This window comes from Sus scrofa, chromosome 17 (assembly GCF_054392235.1).
Source record: "Sus scrofa isolate SSC_HxYL_T2T_F1_AM1 chromosome 17, Sscrofa_HxYL_maternal_Yorkshire_Landrace_v2.0, whole genome shotgun sequence".
Taxonomy (NCBI): Eukaryota; Metazoa; Chordata; class Mammalia; order Artiodactyla; family Suidae; genus Sus; species Sus scrofa.
In genome coordinates, this window is record NC_139399.1 from 48,661,462 (window position 1) to 48,684,031 (window position 22,570).

Genomic DNA, 22,570 nt, shown 5'->3' on the forward strand with positions numbered 1-22,570 from the left:
TTCCGCGGAAGGGAAGAGTCCCGCAGTCGGAGGCGGCCGGCTGGGCGTGCGCTCGCTACCCGCAGCCGAGGCTGGGCCGGAGCCGGGAGAGGACTGGGGCCAGGGCCGTGCCGGGTTCAGCGGGCGAGGGGCAGCGGCCGCAGCCGGGCAGCCAGGCCGCACCGGGCAGGGGACGGCGGGCGCAGGGTCTGCGGTTTCCTGAGCCCTGATGTGAGGCGGCGGCGCCCCCAGCCCGAGCGCGCACCATGGGGGCCCCGCTCGCCGTGGCGCTGGGCGCCCTCCACTACCTGGCACTTTTCCTGCAACTCGGCGGCGCCACGCGGCCCTCCGGCCACGCGCCGTGGGACAACCACGTCTCCGGCCACGGTGAGTTGGGTCATTGCCCCCGCGGACTTCCTCACCAAACCCCACCCTGGGCCGCGTCGCTCCAACTTGGCCGTCCCCAGGCTCGAACCCGCGCTGGCCGTGGCGGGAGTTCCGGGGCGCCCCCTGCCGGGTCTGTGGACCAGCCCTGGCCCTCTGGACACCCCTGCGGAGGAGGGGGCACCCCGGGTGCACCCTCGATCCCACTCTCACGGAGGGTTCCCTCCTCCCACCCTCGTGCCGATACACACACCTCCACGGCCATACAGATAACCACAGCCACCGCCACACGGCCACACTTACTGCTTTCTCACACTCACAACTCCTACTCTCACACATCTCAGACACCTTCTCAGATCCCCCTCCGCACTCATGTGCCCACTACACGCACACAGCAGGCACTCGGGCTGGAGGGCTCACACCCTGCCAGCTGGCACCCAGGCGCACAACTCTTGCCTGCCTGCCTGCCTGCAGACACACTGGCAGATACACTTATGAACACACTTTGCTCTCCCACCCCTCTCTGGCCATCTGCCTTTTCCCTTTGTAGGTTTAACCCCACAGCTATCCTTGCCCCCTCCCTCTCCACTGCTGCCCCTTATACCACTGGGAAAGGTCCTGGGGGACGGAAAACCTGCCTCTCAAGAACTAGCCTGGGCTGCAGCTGCCCCTGTCAGGTGGCTGGCATCTCAGGGACGAAGGCTTGGTGGGAGCCCCTTGAAGACACTGGAATAGTTGGCATTGCTGCTTTCAGACAGAGGCATGGAAGGGGAAGAGGGATGCCAAGGGCTTTTGTCTGCCTCTGGGGGTGGGCAGGAAGCCCCTGCTATCCTTCTGCAGGGTACCCACCCATCCTCATCTCTGACCCTGGAGGACTGAAAGGTGGGAAATCTCAACTCAGCCACCGTGGAAGCCAGAGAGCAAGCCAACATTCCCAGCACTGGTTGCCTGAGTGTCAGAAGCTCCTTCTAGCCCCAGAGGAGCCTAAGTTGGCAGTTGAGTTGGACTGTCTGAAGCTGGCAGCTGTGGGGGCTCTCCCTGCCCCTGTGAGCTAGGCTCCTTCCCGTACAGGCTCCTTCCTGAAAACAGAGACCCTTCTTCCATCCGTGTCTTCCCTGTAAGGGCTTCCAGTCTGGTAGGGGAGGTTGCAGCACCAGTGCTGGGCACTGTGTGCCCAGGGCTGGGGAAGAGGTTTTCACAAAGGGCAGAGAACTGGGTGGTTTATTCTGATGGAAAAGAGTGAGGGCTGGAGGGGGGTGGTGGTAGGTAATCAGAGAAGGCTTTGCTGGGGCGTGACGCATGTGCGGAGCTGCTCCAGAGAGTAGGGGGCTTCCAAAGCCCTTCTCAGGGTCTCCGCTTTGGGGGAACCATGACGCCTTGCACCCATATTCCTTACCATGATAGATAGTAACTGCTCCGTGTAGCATCTTTGCACCCTTCGTATCCCTTATCTCATTTCTTCCAACCTGGCTGGCGCTGTGGTAAATAGGGGAAGGGTTATTTTGATCCTGAGTTTACAGATAGAGAAACCAAGGCTCAGAGAGGTGAAGGCACTTGCCCAAGGTCACACAGCGAGTGAGTGCTTGAGCCAGGACTGGCCTCAGGGTCTGTCAGGCAAAGACAGTGCTTTTTCCAGGACATTCATCTCCCTGTCACATTCCCTCCCATTCAAGGGAAACTGGGAATTCCTCCTTCCGCTCCCCTCCTGGCTCCGCTCAGTTCCTTGGCACGGCTGGAACTTACACTGGGAGGGTTTTCCAAGGAAGGGCTTTCCTGAGTTTGCGGTCCCGAGAGATACGAGGACTGGGGCTCTGAGGTTTGTGGTCATCCTGTGCCTGGAGAATCGGACCCTGGGGGATTTGGGTGCCACTCTGTCATTCCTGAAGCCCCGAGGTGGCCCCTCCCCCTGCAGGGCAGCAGGGTTTGCCCTTTGTGTGGCAGTCTCCACCTCCCCCCTGGTGCCAGGGGTGCTTGGGGCACAGTTCTGCCCCACTGGCTGTAATGGCCCTGCTGAACCCTGGGGATGTACAGCCAAGGCCCAGGGGAGGGGCTGGATGGGAAGGACGCAGCACTGGCTGCATGGGAGCCTGGTTCCTCTGGCTGACCCACTGTGCAGTTCTGGGCAAGTGAGTCAACCCTCTAAGGCTCCTTCTGTCCCTCTAGGAATGAGGAGACCGGGCTGCTCTGCAGGGGCCAGGCGGCCATCTCCCAACACTGCCAGGTTCAAAGTCACCAAGTAGTAAATGCCGAGGAGCCCCCACTGCTGCCCCTCGGCCGGGCCATGTGCCCGCCACCACAGGAAGGGTTTGGAGCCACTCACTTAATCACAAAAAGAAACTGTTATTAATGATAGTGAGACACGGCGGATAAGTGGGTCATGTCTAATAAGCCGTTTGTGTTCAGGAGGAGAATACCAATTTGATAAAAGCTGTGTGTGCTGAAAAAGCCCAGAAATTGCTGTTTAGCAGATTGGAGCCTGATCGTTTCATTATTCCTGGGCTCCGCGTGTCCTCAGCTGATTCAGGATATGTGGCTGGGTTAGGGAGGTGTCTCCGTGTCTTGGGTGGGGGTGGGAAGCTGAAAGTGGGGACTCCCAGGGAGAGGCTCGCTGACCCCAGCGCTTGGCAGCCACTCGCCTCTCCAGCTCAGTCTGAACCCAGAACAGCCCAGCCCAGCCCAGCTTCTGGGCTTCTGCCTGCCCGCCTGCCCCAGGGCTTGTCACACGAAAAGCCCGTGGTCAGAGGCGTCCACAAGGACACCTGTCTCGCTTCCCATCTCCCTGCTACCGTTACTTGGCGCACTTCGCAAAGGGCTTTTTAAAGGAGTGAATGAGGAGTGAGTGGGTCCTGCCTCTTAGGGAGACAACAGGAAGTGGGCGACTGGGGTAGTGACGATCAGTGTCCGTGCCTGTTAGGTATTCGATTAATGGCAGCTCCTTTGATTTGTCCTTATCAGACAGGGTTAGTTGATTGCCATCAAGCGTGGGAGAAAAGGGAGCTGACGTTTATGAACTGCCTACTGTGTGCTGAATGCCACCAAATGCCTTGCTGTTGTTAACCCACTAAGGACAATGTTATTCATTCAAGGCTGGTGTTGGACATATGAGGAAAGTGAGGTTCAGGGAGGGTCAGTGACGTGCCCAAGGTCACTGAGCTTGTACAGAGAGCGGGGGTGCTGTGCCTACAATGAAGTGTGTCTGGCAGTTCTGGGCCAGGCTTGGCCAGTCATGTGAGGGGATTCCTTCCTCTGCCTAGCCCTGGCCAAGCGACTCCCTTCCAGCTGCCCAGAGAACTGGTAAGGCCATGGGTTCCACTAAAAGGAACCAGCAGCTCAGAAAGGTGATGGGGTCTTGCAGAGGCCACATGCAAATTAGAAATAGAAGCTGGATTAGACTCCTTCCCCCGGATCCTTTTCAGATCTTGTCCAGGGCAGGGGTCTGGAAGGTAGGGATCTTTTTGAGAATCTTGGTGGATCTCCTACACTGAAATCACCCAGATCCTGGGGGGCCTTTCCAGACACATTGGCCAAAATGATTATTGATGGTCTCCTGGAATCTGCATTTCCCGCCCCCCCCAATTTTTGGCTGCCCTGCAACGTATGGAGTTCCTGGGCCAGGGATCAGACCTGAGCCACAGTCATGACCTAAGCTACAGCTGTGGCAATGCCGGATTCTCAACCCACTGTGCCAGGCCAGGGATCAAACCCTCCAGCCGGTGCTCCCAAGAGGCCACCAATCCCATTGAACCTCAGTGGGAACTCTTGGAATCCACGTTTTAATAAGCTCCCTGGATGATTATCAAGCAGCCTGGAGTTAGGGAGCCCCTGCTTTAGGTATTCACCCCTCCCTGATGAGACCTGTAGGGATGGGAAGCTGTCTGGTGTCGAGGGCTGCTGGATTGGTCAGGTTTTGCAAGTGGGGAAGAGGTCCAGGCTGGAACAGGTACGTGGACCCTTAGAAGAGCCCCAGGAAGCCTCACACTGCAGCAAACATCCATCCTCCCGCCCCTGCCCTTACATCCACACTCGCACACACACCCCCCTGGCCAGCACCTTCAATTATTAATACACCTCAATGCAGACAAAGATCCCCGCTTGGCCCAGTGCTTTGTCCACTGAGTGATTCACTGTCCTGAGGTTTTTCTCTGTTGCCAGGAGGGAGCAGCAGGGCGCTGGGGGAGGGGGTGGGGGCCGGCGGGCCATTTGGCGAACAGCCTGGGCACTGAAAAATAACTGGCTTTCTCGCGTCCCTTACCGTACTGCTGGGTCCCTCCTCGTCAAGAAGCTGGCTGGGAGATGGGGACAATTGAGTGCTGTCTTCCGAAGGTTATGATGTTAAAAACGTGTTCGCCGTTGTCTCGGGTGTTGGTGATTATTCTATCAATTACGCCCGTAAACACTCCGCCTTGGGCTGAGGCTTCCCCGGCCTCCTGTGGGGAATCGGCCCTCGCAAGCGGTTTTCCCAGAGTCCTTCACACCAATTGCTTTTGACACTTTGCCTATCAGCGGCTCCCTCGGCCTTTTCCCCAAGCAAGGGGAGCCTCGGGCAGCCAGGAGGACGGGGAATTTGGCTCACTGCCACAGTGACAGCATGGGTATTCGGGGAAGTCTCTTGGCGACAAACAAGCGGGCAGGGTCTGGGGAGTGCCAGGAGAGTGGTCCCTTCTGAGCCACCAGGTGCTCAGGCCAAGCCAGCAGGGCCTCTGGGACCATCTCCTTCTACCCATCTCACAGAGGGGAAGACCAAAGCCACAGGTGAGGGACCATGTGCCCAAATTGCCCAGGAGCTTGGCACTAGGCTTTTGGGATTGTCTGACCCAACTTGGTCCAAGGAGAGCGGAACTTATGCAGAAGCAAATGTTTGTTGTCACACCAGGGCCTTAAATGGCATTGTCTCTTTTGATCCTCACAAGAATCCAAAGCGGGAGCTTCCCTTGTCGCTCAGCAGTAACAAACCCGACCAGTATCCATGAGGATGCGGGTTCGATCCCTGACCTTGCCCAGTGGGTTAAGCATTGGGCGTTGCCATGAGCTGTGGTGTAGGTTGCAGACGCAGGTCAGATCTAGCATTGCTGTGGCTGTGGCGTAGGCCGGCAGCTGTAGCTCCAATTAAACCCGTGGCCTGGGAACTTCCATATGGAAGGTGCAGCCCTAAAAAGCAAAAAAAAAAAAAAAAAAAAGAAAGAAATAAAAAAAGCAAAAAGCAAAAAAGAAAAGATCCCAAAAGGGAGGGGACTTTCCCTGGTCCCTTGTATTCTTGAGAAAACTGAGACTCCATCAGGTTAAGAGCCTTGCCCAAGGTCATGCACCTAGCAAGCAGTGGCGCCCAGACTGGAGCCGGAATGCGGCTCCAGGGCAAATGATCACGGTGCTCTTATGTCCTAGAGAGGAGGAGGGAGAGGCCTGAGGTCACACGCCTTGGCCCCGTGGTGGAAGGAGCGTGGTGACCTCTGTGTTCCTCGTCCGGCTGTGCAGCAGCAGACGTGGCAACCCCCAGACCAGGACCCTGCCTCAGTGCCTTTCCAGCTTCCTTTGGAGGCTGAGAAAATCAGATGGGACAGGAGAGGAAGTACGAGGTGTGAACAGTGACAGTGGCACCCGCATGAGAGGTAGGTGTCAGAGAGAGGGGGAAGTTATATGAAGCCAGCCCACCTCCTGGTGCTTAGCCATGACCTTGGACTTTAGGGACTAAACCAGCTGTTGAAGGGGCTGTCTCCCAGCCCCAAACGGAGTTCGGGACCAGCTGGGCTCACAGGGGGCCAGTGTCCCAGCACTCTCCCCACCCCCATTGGAATGACCAGGGATCCAGGGTGGGGGCAGGTCAGATTCCCTCGTGTTCTGGTACCCAGCACAGTGCCAGCCCAGGGAGGTGTCAGGAATGACTGAATGGGTGGCCAGGAGGATGAGGCAAAGGTCTAAAGTCTGAATTCTTAAACTTTTGTTCATTCCAAGTCAATGTAGTTTTAAACATTCACATAATTTTATTTTCATAAGAATTCCATGTTTTGGAGTTCCCGTCGTGGCTCAGTGGTTAATGAATCCGACTAGGAACCATTAGGTTGTGGGTTCGATCCCTGGCCTCACTCAGCGGGTTAAGGATCTGGGGTTGCCTTGAGCTGTGCTGTAGGTAGCAGATGCGGCTCAGATCCCACATTGCTGTGGCTCTGGCGTAGGCCGGTGGCTGCAGCTCCGATTAGACCCCTAACCTGGGAACCTCCATACGCAGCGGGAGCAGCCCTGGAAAAGACAAAAAGACAAAAAAAAAAAAAAAATTCCATGTTTTTGGTAGAAAAATCACGAAACTAGAGCCTTCCTCATCTTTACCAACCATAACAAGGACCTCCTGGGGTGGGTAAGTCTGATTTTACCTTGCCGTGCATGGACCTGGGCCCACCCCCCCTTGGGGTGCCCGTGAGATGCTGTGCCCCTGAGGTAATGGGGCCCCCGGTGTGTCCTCTTCTCCCGATGAGACCCTTCCAACAGTAAAGGGGCAGTGGTCTCACTGGGGCACGAAATCAACCCTGTAGCAGTTGGTAACCCTGGGAGCCCTCTGGTACCTGCTGCTGTGGAGAGAGGAGGTGGGGTGGGGGGGGGTAGGGGCTGCTGCTCCTTTAGGTCCCCCAGCCCACTGCTGTGTCCTCCCCCTCCCCCAATTCCTGAAGCCAGCAGCAGAATCTGCTCCTCCATCCCCAATAGAAAACTTTTTTCAGGAGTTTCCATTGTGGCTCAGTTGGTTAAGAACTTGACTAGTATCCATGAGGATGTGGGTTCGATCCCTGGCCTCACTCAGTGGGTTAAAGATCGGCATTGTCACAAGCTGCAGCATGGGTTGCAGATGTGGCTCAGATCTGGTGTTGTTGTGGTTGTGGTGTAGGTCGGCAGATGCAGCTCTGATTCACCCCCTAGCCGGGGAACTTACGTATGCTGAGGATGCGGCCCTAAAAAGACAAAACAAACAAACAAACAAACAAAAACAACAAAACAAATGCTTCTTCAAGAAACCCCAGGGGAGTTCCCTCTGTGGTGCAATGGGATCGATGGTGTCTCTGGAGTGCAGGTTCAATCCCTGGCCCAGCACAGTGGGTTAAGGATCCAGCATTGACACGGCTGAGGCACATGTCGCAGCATCGGCTTGGATCTGATTCCTGGCCCAGGAATTCATATGCCTCTGGTCAGCCAAAAGAGAAAAAAAGAAAGAAAGAAAGAAAGAAACAAACAAACCCAGGGCCCTCAGCAAGATTGGGTCGTACCTGAGAGATCATTTTAGGCAGAACCTAGGCAAACCTCTTACATTTTAATAGTTATGCATTTATTTTAATGTGGATTGGAAAAATATAAGCAGCACATCAAAACCGTGATTTCACAGATATGATTGCTTAGGATGAGGCTAACGGGGATATTAAAACACAGTGGGTTATTTTACAGAAACACATTATGGACATAATAGTGCGGGAGGCACACAGGTGTGCCTGTGTGTGGGGATGACTGGCCTTGGGGGCTGCTGGCCTCCTACAGGCCACCCCCTCCCATCTCAGACTGCCTACCTCCCTCCTGGGAGCCGCGGGCCTAACAGGGGCTGCTGCTCGTATTGGAAGCTTGATCATTCATTCATCCCTTCATTCCTTCAACACCTCTCTATTGAGAACAGGCTGTGTACCGGGCTCTTTTAGCCCCTGGGGACATGTCCATGAAAAAGACAGATAAGGTTCTTGTTCAGGCAACTAAGCTTATAAAATACCTATAAGTATAGATTGTGATAAGAGTTAAGAAGCAGAGACCATGTTCCGCCTAGAGAAGGGCACCCATTCCTGGAGCAGCGAAGGTATTGGAGAGTGAGCTCCTCATCACAAGAGGTATGCAAGCAGGACCTGGCCGCGTCTGAGCTGGGGATGTGACAGAGGGGGTTCCTGCCTTCTTTCCCAAAGGAGCAAAGACTGGTAAAGTGGGCAGAGAAGCCAGAACACAGTGGGTGGTTCGTAAGGATGTTTCACACAGCGGTTTAGTGGTGGTGCTGGGACAAGGGCCGAGATGGGAGGAGCCTGGCCCCACACAGGGGATGTGCCAGGGGTGGGGCCTTCCCTGCTGCCTGCGTTGAGGGGTGGGGATAGTGATCCCTTTGTCTTTCAGTGCCAGAGTTGGGGTGGGGAAACGACCCTGGGCTTTTATCTCCCCACCCCCTGCTTCCGCCTTCTGTGTGGTTTGGCAGATCCCTGTCCCTCTCTGGGCCTCAGTTTCCCCACCTGAACCATGCTGAGTTCTCCTAAGCTCTAAGCATCTAGAATTGCTCCATCCATATCCTCCCACATGCTGTCCTTTGTCCCCCAAGTAACAGGCAAACATGGAGCTGGGGGTGGCACTTAACTCTCACTGGCCTTTCAGGCTCAGATCCAAAACACCAGCCAGCGCTCGTCGGGGATTTTCTCTGTGGCTGCCACTTCCCCCACCTCCTCTCATCTGATCCTTGCCCCCTAAGCCCCGTGAGGACGGTGCTCTCATTTTACAGACAAGGATACTGAGGCTTGAGGGGTGATGTGACTTACGTGAGGACACACAGATGTTGGATGGCAGAGCCAAGCCTGAGCCCAGCTCGTGGAACTGCAGAAATGGGGTTCTTAACCCAGTCACCCATCGCCTCCTGGCTGCCAGGCAATCTGGGAGTGTGGGCAGGTGTCTTGTCCCACAGTGGTGTCCTGGCTTCATTGGATCCTCTCAAGGTCCATGATGCAAAATGCAGAGAAGGCCCGAGTCTGGAGGAAGGAGCCTGGGGCTGAAAGTCTAGGCTCCTGGACCCAAGTCCAGGATAGTCAGTGGAGAGCAGAGAGACCTGGGGGCACGCAGGGGATCCCGGGCACACCTGTCTGGGTGCTCCTCGAGGGGCTGCTGTTTTGGTCTAAGCCTGAGTCTGGAAGGAGCATTTGGGGTTTGATCACGTGTGGTTGGAGCTGCCATGGGGAGGGGGTGAAGGGGCCTGGTGGTCCTTTAGTAGACTGGCCTGAGGGGCCAGGCTGGACCCTCTGCCTTTGCTTCAGTACCAGCTCCCCCGCCCCTCCAGCTGCCCCACCCGCTCTGTGCTGGTGCCCTTGGGATGTGAGGTATAGAGGCTCTGGGAGCATCTGGAAGGTTTGAGCTGGAGCTGGGAGGGGGGGCCTCCCTCAGAGCCATCAACTGGGGGGCTGGCAGTGCCCATCTGTGGCAATACTCCGCCTGCCTTCTCCCTCTGAGTTTCTCTCGTCGGGTTTGTCTCTCTTGTTCGATCTCTATCTCTGTCTTTCCATCTCTCTCCATCTTTCTTTGTCTCTTTTCCCCTGTCCGCTATATCCCACTCCCTCCCTCTGCTCATCTCTCCCACCTCGGTCCTCCCTTTCCCTCTGTCTCCCTGCGCGCGCGCACACACACACACACACACACACACACACCTCTTCAGATGACATCTCAGGATTACACATACACGGATTCTGTGAATCATGACACCCACACAGAGCAGGTGCCCAAGAAATGTCAGTTGAATGAGTGAAGCGAATAAACGAATGAATGACCACGTGGGGAAGCTAAAAAGGACACTGGACCTTGTCTAGACTAGCAGTTCCTGATGTTTTGGGAGGTCACGATCCTCTTGAGGATTTGGCGCAAACTGGATTATTGCCTCAGAAAAATCCCACCTGATTTTGTCCGGTTTCAGAGGGTTTGTTGAGGCCGCTGAAGCCCAGCTGTGGCCCTCGGGGGGAGCAGACCTCATTTCACCAGGGGTGGGTAACCTAGGTCCAGAGAGGAGCCAGGGCTGGCCTTGGGACACAGGGCCTGGAGTCCTGCCCTCCCCCAGAAGGATACCCGGCGGAGCGGGCTGAAGCTGGGGGAGCTTGGTCTCCATCCGCAGGCAGGGGCAGCCTTGGAAGGTGCCTGAGTCGGGGAGGCACGGGGAGTGGCTGATGTTTGGGTGGCAACGGCCCTGGGAGTTGAAGGGGCTGAGTTTCTGGGCTTATAGGATGCTGGGGCTGGAGCGACCAGGGGATGATGGAGACGTGGGCGCTTAGGGAGATGGGAGCTGGTGTCTGTGCTTACGTGCATGCATGTGTGCGTGCGTGTGTGTGTGTGTGTGTGTGTGTGTGCGCGCGCGCGCAAGTACACAGGCTTCCCTGGCTTCCTTTCTCGTGCTTGAACACACCAGCTCCTTCCTCCTCAGAACCTTTCCCTGAGCGATTTCCCCCTTGGCAGCCTCACTTCCTGCCTCTCTGCCTTCGGGTTCCCTCTGCTGCATGAACCTCTTCAGAGAGGCCTGGGACCTCCAGTCAGAGCTTCGTCATGAGTGCCCAGCGGGCACCCCAACCACCCATCAATGTGCCCATCTGGCCCAGGAGGAGACTGGGGCTTAGAGAGGGCCTGGGCCCCCACTCCTAGTTCAAAGCGAGGGAGCAGTGCCCAAACTTTATTTCCTCCAGCCTGGCATGTTAAGGGTGTCTCTTGGGATCAGGGAGGGCCTGGACTGAACCCCTCCCCTCCTTCTCCAGAAACCTCAGGCTCGGTTCCTGGCTGAGAGCGAGGAGGACCAGAGAGAGCAGACGGCAGGGTGTCGGTTTTGCTTTGTGAGGTTTTAAAAAAATCATTTCCGACCTCAGAGGCGGCAGCAATTACGGCTGGCTCGCTGGGGAGCTGTTTGCCGCCTGTCATCGGCCCCAGGAAAGGGTCCCTAATGGAGGCCCGGCGGCCGGAGCACATGGTAGTGGAAATAGTGCTCAAAACAAAGCCACACTAATGGTCTCAGGCAGGCAGGGAGGGGGAGGGGGAGGGGGAGGGCAGGCCAGCAGACAGCTGATGGGAGGGACTCTGGGGCGGGAGCCCTGAGTCTCCGCAGAGGGTCTCATGTCCCCCCCTGGAGGCCCCAGCAGTGGTCCAGCCAGGTGCTAGGGGCCCAAACCCCACCCCAGCTCTGCTGCTTTCTGTTAAATCCCCTCGGGGCCCGGGGGAACAGTAAGTGCAAAGGCCCCGGGGTAGGGCAGAACCCCTTCAGCTAGGGATCATTTGGTTCTAGAATAGTCCTCGTGTTTGAAATTGTCAGGCCAAGGCTAGTGTTCTAGATGAGGGCAAGGGGGGCAGGAGCTGGAGCAAGACCTCCCTGAGAGGTAGCAGGAGTGGCGCCCTGACCACTGTCATGATAACGGCCCACGGAGCCCACCTTGGGCCAGACGTTTACAGATCTGTACGCTGGGGCCGAATCCCCACAATACCTATTTTACAGATGAGGGAACGGGCTCAGAGACTTGCCCACTTCAAGGAAGCGCAGCTGGGTTTCAAATCCAGGTCAGCCTGACTCTAGAGTCCACGTTTCTTGCTGTAGGTTTGGACTTCTCCAACACAATGGAGCAGGAGTAGGAGGGGCTGGGATGGGGACAGGAATGAGGTCCCCAGGGGGGCTGCATTTAACTCAGACCGGGTGCTGACCTGGGCGACAGGAGGAGGGGAGCTCTCTGCCCTGCTGGGTACCCCCAGAAGCTCTGCCCTGGAGCATCCCTGGGGGCTGCCTCAGTTTCTCGCCTCCTGTCGCTCCCTGCACCTGGCTTTCAGGTACCCTCATCTCTGCCTCTCGCCTTCTCTGTTCTGCGTGGCCCTGGCCCTCGCTGGCTCCACCCTTGGTACCTCCCAACACCTCTTACTTTTCTTTCCCCTTCTCAGTGGATCTGGGGATGCTGCTTTCCGAGGTTCTGGGGCAACCACCCCTCCTTATGGCTGATTCAGTCTCCCTCTGCTTCCTCCATTCACCCTCTCCTTGCCTCTGGCAGGCAACAGGGATGGGTACCTGCCTGGGCTTTGAGATCAGACACTCTTGGGCTCAAGTCCTGGCCCGCACTCGACCTCTCTGAGCCTTACTAGCCATCAGTGCAGTGGGCTCAGCCCACTGGCTTTGCAGGATGTGCAGGTGAGGACGGAAAAGAAGTGGTGCCTGCAGAAGCAGGGTTCGCCTCCTCCCATGTCTGGCTCCCCTACCCTGTCCCTGGATCCCTATTCCTCCCACACTTGCCTTTCTCTCTCCCAAACCCCTTCATCCCCTGTGGCCCAGACATGTGGGAAGAGGAGGTGGGAATTCCACTGGGGAAATCTGTTCAACTCCCACAATCCTGCAAGTGCCAGAATACTTTCGCTCTCCTTAAATCTCCCTAGATTTGTAATTCCACTGCTGTCCCCTTCAATATGTGCTGGTGGCCTTGGGAGGCACCCTGCCCCCAGCTGCAGGTGCCGGCACTGCCCGGCGGGCTGTGGCAGAGCTGCCTGGCAGGGGGACCTGGGCAAGTCCCCCCTTCCTGTGCCTCAGTTTCCTCATCTGTAAGCAGAGGAGGAGGCCAGCGGCTACTTCCCAGGTTGTGTTGGAAATTCAGGGAGGTATTTTATTAAAGAAATACCTCTATAAAAAGGAATGAAAGCTGATCTATGCTACAATGTGGATGAACCTTGCAAATATGCTAAGTGAAAAAGCCAGTCCCCAAAGACCGAATATCCGCTGATTCCATTTCTGTGAAATATGCGAAGTAGGCCAATCCTTAGAGACAGGATGTAGCTTGGTGGTTGCCAGGGGCTCGGGGCTGGGGAGTCAATGCTTAATGGGCACAGGGTTTCCTTTTGGGGTGATGAAAATGGGAGGCTAGATAGAAGTTGCGCCAATGCCACTGACTTGTACATTTTTATTTATTTATTTATTTATTTATTGTTCCTTCTTGGGCCACACCTGTGGCATATGGAGATTCCCAGGCTAGGGGTCTAATCAGAGCTGTAGCTGCTGGCTCATGCCACAGCCACAGCAACTCGGGATCCGAGCCACATCTGCAACCTATACCACAGCTCACGGCAATGCCGGATCCTTAACCCACTGAGCAAGGCCAGGGATCAAACCTGAAACCTCATGGTTCCTAGTCAGATTCGTTTCCACTGCGCCACCACGGGAACTCCCAAATGAACCTATTTATAAAACAGAAGCAGACTCACAAACTTAGAAAACAAACTTATGGTTACCAAAGGGGAAAGGTTGGGAGGAGGAATAAATTAGGAATTTGGGATTAACACACACACACACACACACACACACACACACACACACACTATATATATATATATATAAAATAGATAACCCACAAGGACCTGCTGTAGAGCACAGGGACCTCTACTCAGTATTCTGTAATAATCTATGTGGGAAAAGAATCTGAAAAAGAATGGATATGTGCATGTATATAACTGAATAACTTTGCTCTATACCTGAAACTAACACAACATTGTAAATCAAGTACATGCCAATATAAAATAGAAATTAATTGAAAAAAGTGTAAGGAAGAATATTTAAAAAAATAAAAATAAAACCCACCCACTTTACCGTTCTCACTTAAATATAAAATAAAATGGTTAATTTTATGCGAATTTCACTTCCATTATAAATAAATAAATAAATAAATAAAAACAGCTTTATGGAGTTCCCGTCACGGCTCAGTGGTTAACGAATCCGACTAGGAATCATGAGGTTGCGGGTTCGATCCCTGGCCTCGTTCAGTGGGTTGAGGATCCGGCGTTGCTGTGACCTGTGGTGTAGGTCGCAGACCGACCTGACCAGGATCCCGCGTTGCTGTGGCTCTGGCATAGGCCGGCGGCTACAGCTCTGATTAGACTCCTAGCCTGTGAATCTCCATATGCCGCAGGTGCAGCCCTAGAAAAGACAAAAAAATAAAAAAATAAAAAACACAACTTTATAAGCACATAGTTGATATCAGGCTGTTCACTTTATAAATGTTAAGGCCTTTAATCTTTGCAACAGTCCTTTGAGGTGGTCGTGATCATTATTCCCATTTTACAGATGAGGAAACTGAGGTATGGCATACTTAGCATATAGTGCTCGAAAGTGTTGGCGGGTCTAATTGTCATTGGATGGGCAATCAGCCTGGGCTGGGTAGAGACCCTACTGGGGTGATTGTGCTTTTGTGTCTCTAAAACTCAGCAGTGAGTGGGTGTTGAGGCCCTGCTGTGCCCTGAACACTGAAACAGGCTCCTCATCTTCATTAGTTCAGTTAATCCTTAAAATAAGCCTTTAAGCAATGACACGTGTGAGAACCGAAGCCCAGAGAAGTGAAGTGACTTATACAAAGCCACACAGCAAATCTGGGCGGAGCCCCAGCTTGCTTCCCCCACCCCCGCCCCCTCGCCACTCTGTAAATCCTGGGCTTCAGCCTTCCCCAGTCCCTCTCTCTCCTCGTGATCCCCCTCCCCTTTGGCTGACACATCCACACTCCAATGCGTGAGGTCTACGGAAGGAGCCTGAGGCTGCAGAGATGAAGGCATCTCCCATCAGAGCAGACGGAGGCCCTTGTCGAGGGGTTCTCCCCATGCAGGAGAGTAAACAGCTCCCCCACCAAAGGCAACATTTCTTTGATGTCTCCTCTTTCATTCAAAATGCATGAATTCTGTATTCTATGCCATAATATATTCATGTTTGTTTTAATACAAAAATAATGTTCTTCCCCATGTGGGGGGAGGGAAACGGATGCCTCGAGAAGTCACTTCCCGGCTTTGAGCAGCACAGCTGCAAGGAAGCCCTCTGTTCATCTCTTTCACTCTGTGAGCTCCAATTCATGTCTCCTCCATCCAGAAATGGGTCCTGTCCATGCACAAGGCACAGGGAACCTTGGGGCAAATCAGGATGCTGCTCGGAGCAGGTGAATGACAGGAAAGGCGTCTGGGTCTACAGGCCAGAGCGAGCAAGGTCTTGGAGGTGCCGACTAAAGATGAATTATGGGACTGGGCCAGTGGCCCAGGGAGCCAGAGCCAGCGATGGTGGTGGAGGTGACAGCCCACTGGTGTCCACACATCAGCTGGACCCGCCTCCCAAGCCCTTCTAATCAAGAAGAAAATCTGCTTGGGGAGTTCCTGGGGTGGCTTAGCAGTCACGAACCCAACTAATATCCATGAGGACGTGGGTTCGATCCCTGGCCTTGCTCAGTGGGTTAAAGATCCAGCATTGCTGTGAGCTATGGTGTAGGTCACAGGTGTGGCTCAGATCCCACGTTGCTGTGGCTGTGGCCTAGGCCAGCATCTGGAGCTGTGATTTGACCCCTAGCCTGGGAACCTCCATATGCCATAGGTGTGGCCCTGATAAGAAAAAAAAAGAAAGTCTGCTTGGTGCTGCTCTGAATTTAACGCCTAACTCTTACCAGTCTCCTCTGTTAATGAGAGGAAACGGGGACTGAGGCTTGTAGCCTTCAGCACACAGCCTTCCCTGGTTAGAATTTACGAAAAGCTGTTTGGTTTTCATAGTGTTTATTTTTACAGTTACCCTCTCTTTATGGCAAGTGATGCTGATTTTCCATTTATGGCAGTAATAAAGATCTCCTTTTAAGCCGAATTTATTTAAGTAAAAAGGGAAAGATGCTTTGAAAGTAAATACTAAATAATAGTGCAGGTGGTACAGGGATTCTGCAGAAATGGTAAAAGCGGTCCCAAAAGTTTGGAATTGGGAAATTCTTTGGTATGCCCTTTCCTGTCCTGAGACCCCTGGCTGTGCAGACTCCACTCAGTGTTCAAGTTCAATCATGTCTCCTCCTTCTAGAAGCCCTCCTGGATTCCCCAGGGAGACACAGGCCTGCCTTTTCCTCTCCTCACACATGCATGTCCATCCAGAGCTTCTGCATACAGCTATGCCCTGCACATCTCTTGGGAGCACTGTAATCCATGGCTACGTGAATGGTGCACAGCCTGAACAACTGTATGTGCCGAGCCAGGCCCAGTCCCAGCTGCTGTGCAAACAACAGTCACTGGTCTGTGTGTTTGCTGCTCCCGTGGAGTATGGGCCCTTTGAGGGTCAGGGCCTGGCTGAGCCTCTTGGGAAGCCCCTCACCAGACCTGGCCCAGGGTTGGGGTCCATGAAAGTTGATCTTTTTCATTCCTTCTGCCCAGAAAACTTGAGCCCCAACTGTATGCTCCGGCCCCCATCTTTCCAATAAGGCACACTGCCGTCCCTTAAGCTTTTGTACAAAATGCACACACACACTCTCTCTCTCTCTCTCTTTTTTTTTCTCCTGCTTGCAGCAGCTTGATGTGGGATCTCAGTTCCCAGACCAGGGATTGAATCTGGGCCGCAGTGGTGGAAGCACCAAGTCCTAGGGACTCCCCACCTTCCACTTGTTGCGAAGAGGAGAACTTGTCCACTCCAAGATGAAACAGCCTTATAACTCAGACCTCAATCCCTCTTGCTGCAGGTCGCCTGCCAGGGGCCCAGGGCTGCCCAGAGGGAACCCAGAGAACCCTGGGTGCCTCCCCTGGCCCATCTAGGGGCAGGCGCTCAGGGTTCCCTTTCACCGCCAGGCTTCCCGGTCCCCAGGGTCTTTCCCTCCCCACTTCCTTAGGTTTTCCTCTTCTGGACCTTTACATCGCCTATTTCGGGAGCTCTGAAATTCACCTATGAGCTGAGGCTTCCTTGTGAACACTCCCTGGGCAGCCCTTCCCCTATTCTGCCTCCCAGCTGGGAGTTCAGGTGGCCTCAAGCCTTCCTGACCCTGTGGCACACACCCTTTTGGCCCCAGCACCGTGCTGAGCTGGGCACAGAGCAGGCCTCCTGGAAATGGCCCCCAGCTCTTCATACTTTTGAGCTGAAGGGGAGAGGGAGCTCCGTGAGGACTCAGGTTTGGGTGAGGAAATTCTGCACTTGGCCTTGAGATTGAAATCTTTGTCTCTTCATGCTCTGTGATCTCAGGCAGTGACCCTGGGGACCTCCCTCTGTGAAAAGCGCTGCTAATAAATAGCACCACCTCGTCACGTCTCTGGGAGGATGCAGCGGGGTCCTGGGCACAGTGCCTGCCACATCGGGGGGTTTCCTTCAACACCAGGGCAGGGGACTGGCCCTGATGGCCCCCAGGTTCTCTGAGCTTCGGTTTCCCCACCTGTGATAAAGGGACAGTGACCCCTGCCCTGCAAGGTCACTGGGAGAATACTTGGGAACAGGCACTTCAACTTGCTGGCTCCTAGGGGGCCTCTAGTCGGAAAGATGATGCCGCAGCATTGATGGATGGTGCTGGTCCCCGGGCTTCAAGGGTGCAGGGTTGCTGCTGGTGAAGCAGCCACAGCCCTTCCTGGAATCGTCAGCCTTTCCTTATTGCCCTGTTCATTCTTGGTTGCATTTCTTTTCTTTCTTTTTTTTTTTTTTTCTTTTACTTTTTAGGGCAGCACCCAAGTCACATGAAGATTCCCAGGCTAGGGGTGGAATCAGAGCTACAGCTGCCAGCCTACACCACAGCCACAGCAATGCCAGATCCAAGCCACATCTGCAACCCATGCTGCAGCTTGTGGCAATGCTGGATCTTTAACCCACTGAGTGAGGCTGGGGATCGAACCCGTAACCTCATGGTTCCTAGCTGGATTCCTTTCCGCTGCGCCACGAGGAGAACTCCTCTTGGTCGCATTTCACATGAGAACTTTATTTCAGAGAGACTCCAGCCTGCCTGTCAGTTTGCTGGGCAGCCCCTCGGCTGGGCCCAGTGGGCCAGGCTGGCCTTGGGCACTGGTGATCCTGAGGACCTATGGGATCCAGAGGGAGGGAGAGAGGGGAAGGCTGCCCAGCTGGGGATCAAGACCTCCCTGGTTATGTTCATATGTCGACTCTTATGGGTGCAGCTCCCCACCCATAATCTGGCACACAGCAGGTGCCCAATAAATGTTGCATGAATGAATGACAGGGTGAATGAATGAATGATGCCCATGTCTCATTTTTTTTTCTTACGGTTTCCAACTTAAGTCCTTTGAGTTCTTGCCGAACCTTCCTTTCTCACTTTGTTCATTCATTCATTCATTCACTCATTCATTCATTCAGCACATGCCTGACAGCGTCTCCCATGTGCTGGCTCCATCCTGAGCAATGCAGGAGCCCTGCCCTGGGGGAGCTCCCAGGTGGGGGAGACATAGACACCCCAATACCTGCCATCTAACACTCCAGTGGGCCAGTGAGAGGAGGGCTCCCACCCCAGCCTAGTTCTCTGCCTTCCGCCTGAGCTGCTGCATGAGTCTTGTGTCATAACAGCAGAGTGTTCATGAACACCTACTAAGTGCCTGGTGTTGTTCTAGCTGCCAGGATGCGGCAGTAAACAAAACAGACCAAAATCTCCTACCTTCGAGGGGCTCCCCCTCTAGGTGGAAGATGGACAGTGAATGAGAGAAATAAGTGAGAATATAGTATGTTAATAAATGGTAAGGGAGAATACAAGGGAAAGGGGGATTGAGGGGAGCAGGGAAGACACAGGTGGTGATATTTGAAAGAGATGAGGGGGCCCCATGGATGTGGGGGCAGGGGGAGCATCCCAGGCACAAGTCCAGGGACATTTTTTTTGCATGAAAACCTCTGCTGCAGGGCTGGGAAGCCATGGGAGGCGGGCTTTTAAAATTGTGGTAAAATACCCATAATGAAAAATTTACCATTTTCATTTTTTTGTGTGTGTCTTTTTAGGGCCACCCCTGCAGCATATGGAGGTTTCCACGCTGGGGTCAAATCGGAGCTGGAGCCATCACCTATGCCACAGCCACAGCAACACCCGATTGCAGCTACGGCTGCAACCTACATCACAGCTCATGGCAACGCTGGATCCTTAACCCACTGAGCAAGGCCAGGGATGGAAACTGCCTCCTCATGGATGCTAGTCAGATTCGTTTCTGCTGAACCACAATGGGAACTCCCCATTTTAATTATTTTAAGTGTGCAGTTCAGAGGCATCCAATACATTCAGGTTGCTGTGCAACCATCACCACTATCCACTTCCAGTTTCATGGTCTCAAAGTGAAACTCTGTACGCATTAAACAATAGTTCTCCCTTTCTCCCTCCACCATCGGTTACCATTCTGCTTTCTGTCGCTGTGAATCTGACTTCTCTCAGAACCTCAGAGAAGTGGCATCATATAGTATTTATCCTTTTGTGACTGGCTTTTTTCACTTAGCGTAATGTCCTCAGGGGTCATCCATATTGGAGCATGTGTCAGAACTGCCTTCCTTTTTAAAGACTGAATAATAGTCCATTATATGGAGGCACTGATTTTGTTTATCCATTCATCATTGGCAGTTTTGAGCAGGCAGTGACAGCATGTCCTGGCAAGAGATGGGGCCAGGGCTAGAGGTGATCAAGGGGCCCTCTCTATCCTCTGACTAGATCCAGCTCTGCCTTGGTGCCCCTAACTAGGAGGTGCCCACTAGTCCCCAAGGGGAATCCGGCTTGCACTCTGACAAAGACTGATGGGTGGGCTGGGGTCCAGTCCCCAAAGGCTTCCTGGAAGAGGCCATCACCAATCAGAAAGATTGGAAGGGCAGTGAAGGACGTGCAGAGGGAGGAAGGAGATTTAGGGCTGGACCAGAGGGTCTGGGATGGGGAACCTGAGCTCAGAGATGGAGGGAGGTGGGGGCTGTGCTGTGGCTGCCTTGGTGGGCAAGCCCCTCCCCCACCCCGACCTGCATGAATCCCGCTGACTTGGCAGGGGTGGCTGTTGGGGACAAATGAGGAAAGAGAGGAGCTAAGTAAGGACTGATGGATGAGCGGCCTCGTGGTCCAGATGTGAGTGAAATACAGATGTTGCATCCACTGCATAATCTGATGCGGCTACAAAGAAGCACCTTTTAAAAATATTTCTGGAGATGTGGAATGTTGAGCTAGAGAGTGAGAGAAGGGAGGGCAATTTGTCGAGCACCTACTATGTGCTGGGCATGAGGTATGTGTTGCCTTGTGTAGCCCTGCCCTTCATCCTCTCATGCTTCCCTTCTTTCAGCAAAAGAAACTGAGGCTCAGAGAGGGAGAGGAGCTTGTCTAGGTCACACAGCTAGGGGCTAGAAGAAACAGGATTCCAATCTGGGCCTGAGGCCAAGCCCTGCAAGTTTATGCTGAACGAGGGCCTCAAAGGTCCGGAAAAAGGTCAGGGTCTTGCTCTTGAAGGGCAGGCAAGATCTTCTGGGTCATCTCCTGCGTCTCCCAGAAGCCAAACTCAGTGACTCAGGCCAGGGCCATGTGCTGTTTCCAGCAGATGATGCCCTGATAGCCAGGCCTGGGGTTAATTCACACATTGCTCCCCCAATTAAAAAGAAGAAGATGTTGCATTCAGTCAAGCCCCTTTTTCCTTCTCCTGCAGAAGCCTAATTTGTCGAAAGCCATTTTAATTGTCTGCCCAGTGAGCCCAGCCCTGCTCAGGCCCCGGGGCTGGAGAGCGCAATTGCATCCTTCTCAAAAATCTATAATTATACTGGCCTCCCTGGGGACAGCCTGTGAGGAGTTACCTGAACAGGGAGGGAGGGCTCAGAGGTGGGAGGAAGTCAAATAGGAGAGAGGATTTTCATGTCCCAGATTTAGTGGGGATGCTGACGGGGAGATGAGGGGGAAGGTTAGAGGTGCATGGTCTAGAAGTTATGGGCTCCCACTCCTGAGTCCTCTAGAACGGGGTTCAAATGTAATCACTTCCTCTGTGGCCTTGGGCAAGTCACTCCACTTCTCTGAGCCTCAGCTTCCCCATCTGAAAAATGGGGATGCTAATGACACCTACCCCATGGCCTCCTGGTGGGGGCATCAGAAAATGTGTGTGCAGAGCTTGGCACATACCCAACAGCTACTCCATATTTCTTAGAGACCATCCTCATTGTCATGGTTTCATCGAAATTAATGTGGATCAAGAGGTCCCGTCGTGGAAACGAATCTGACTAGTATTCACAAGGATGCAGGTTCAATCCCTGGCCTTGCTCAGCTGGTGAAGGATCTGGCATTGTCGTGAGCTGTGTGTAGGTCGCAGATGTGACTTGGATCTGGTGTTGCTGTGGCTGTGGTGTCGGCTGGCAGCTGCAGCTCCAATTCAGCCCCTAGCCTGGAAACTTCCACATGCCACAGGTACGGCCCTAAAAAGAAAAAAAAAAATTAACATGGATTTTGTGCTGATGCTGTGTCCTCATGACAGAATCTAGAGAGGGAGCAAGAACCTCTTGGCCATTAGAGCTGTGCACTTTGAGTGGAGGCGGGAGGAACGGAGCTCCCCATCTCTGGAGGTGTGCAAATGGGATGCAGACATGTGGAGCCTGGTGGCTGAAGTTTACATGATAATTCAGACCAAATTCTGATGGGGGCTGATGGATGCTGGGGTCTTCGTCACACCTGCTGGTCAGATCTAGGTTCAAAATTCAGCTCCATGTGAATGCTGGGCAAATTGTGTCACCTTTCTGAGCCTCATTTTCCTCGTCTGTCAAATGGGAAGTGAGTGGATTAGAAACTTAGAGTCAGTGTCTGCATAGCGCTAGGCATGCATTAGGCGCTCAATAAATGCTGTGGATTATTCTTATTTAAGCAAAGCTCCCTGGGTTTCCCTCCTCCTCCTTGGCTCACACCATCCCTCTTCTCCGCCTTGGCTTGTCAGTTTCCACCCATCCTTCAGGGCCTGGCTGACACGCCACCACCTCCTCACAGCTTGCCATCTTCTCCCAAGTGCAAGGGACCCCTCCCCTTCCCAATGGCTGAGGCACTTTCCCCCTTAGGATGTCTGAGCTGGTGGGGGTCTCAGACCATGAGGACTAACGCCCATTGTATAGAGGAGCAAACGGAGGCTCAGAGAGGGGGAGAACTTCTCTCAAGGTCACACAGCAAGTCTTGGCAGAAACAAGCTCAGTCCCTCCTCTCAGGCTCCCAGGCCTGCAGGCCTGTGTTTCTGGGTGGGGGAGGGGGAGAGGGGAGGGTTCCTTGGAGCAGAGCCTTCATGCTGCTCCCTCTGAACAGGGAGACTCAGGAATGCCATCAAATGCCAAGAGCCTCGGTTTTCCCACTTGTCCTGAGGACGCGTTGCCCCCTTGACCACCGAGGATGGAGCCAGTGGGATCTGAGGGGGTCTTCTCCCCACCCCCACCAAGCACCTTCTGGCAGGGTCTGAGGGGACCAGGGCCCACTATGGGGAGGGAGAGCTGGTGGCTGCACCTACAGCCAATTCTCCTGGCTCCGGATTCTCTCTCCATCCTCCCAGCCAATGCCCCTCTACCCTCCAGCTCAGGACCGTTTGGCCCACCTGGGACCAGGGGGAAGCAACACCTCCTCCTGGAAGCCTCCCGTGATTCCCTCTGTACCTGCCCAGGCCTTTGCACCCAGAATCACCCAGACTCCCTACCCAGGGCAGCTCCAGGGCAAGTTGGCTATTTGGGACTGTTCTTTTTAAAGAAAGAGCCCTACCACCAAAGAGAGTTTAAATTCTC

The 22,570-nt window shown here is 54.2% G+C and overlaps 1 protein-coding gene across 1 annotated transcript in view; it reads left to right on the forward strand.

The window, feature by feature from the left end:
• Positions 1-4: 4 nt before the first annotated feature.
• VSTM2L (V-set and transmembrane domain containing 2 like) overlaps positions 5-22,570 on the forward strand; it is a 41,317-nt gene continuing 18,751 nt past the window's right edge. The window contains exon 1 of the mRNA XM_003483954.5: positions 5-366. Coding sequence (XP_003484002.3) covers positions 246-366 — 121 coding nt within the window. The 5' untranslated portion in view covers positions 5-245. The remainder of the gene's footprint in view (positions 367-22,570) is intronic.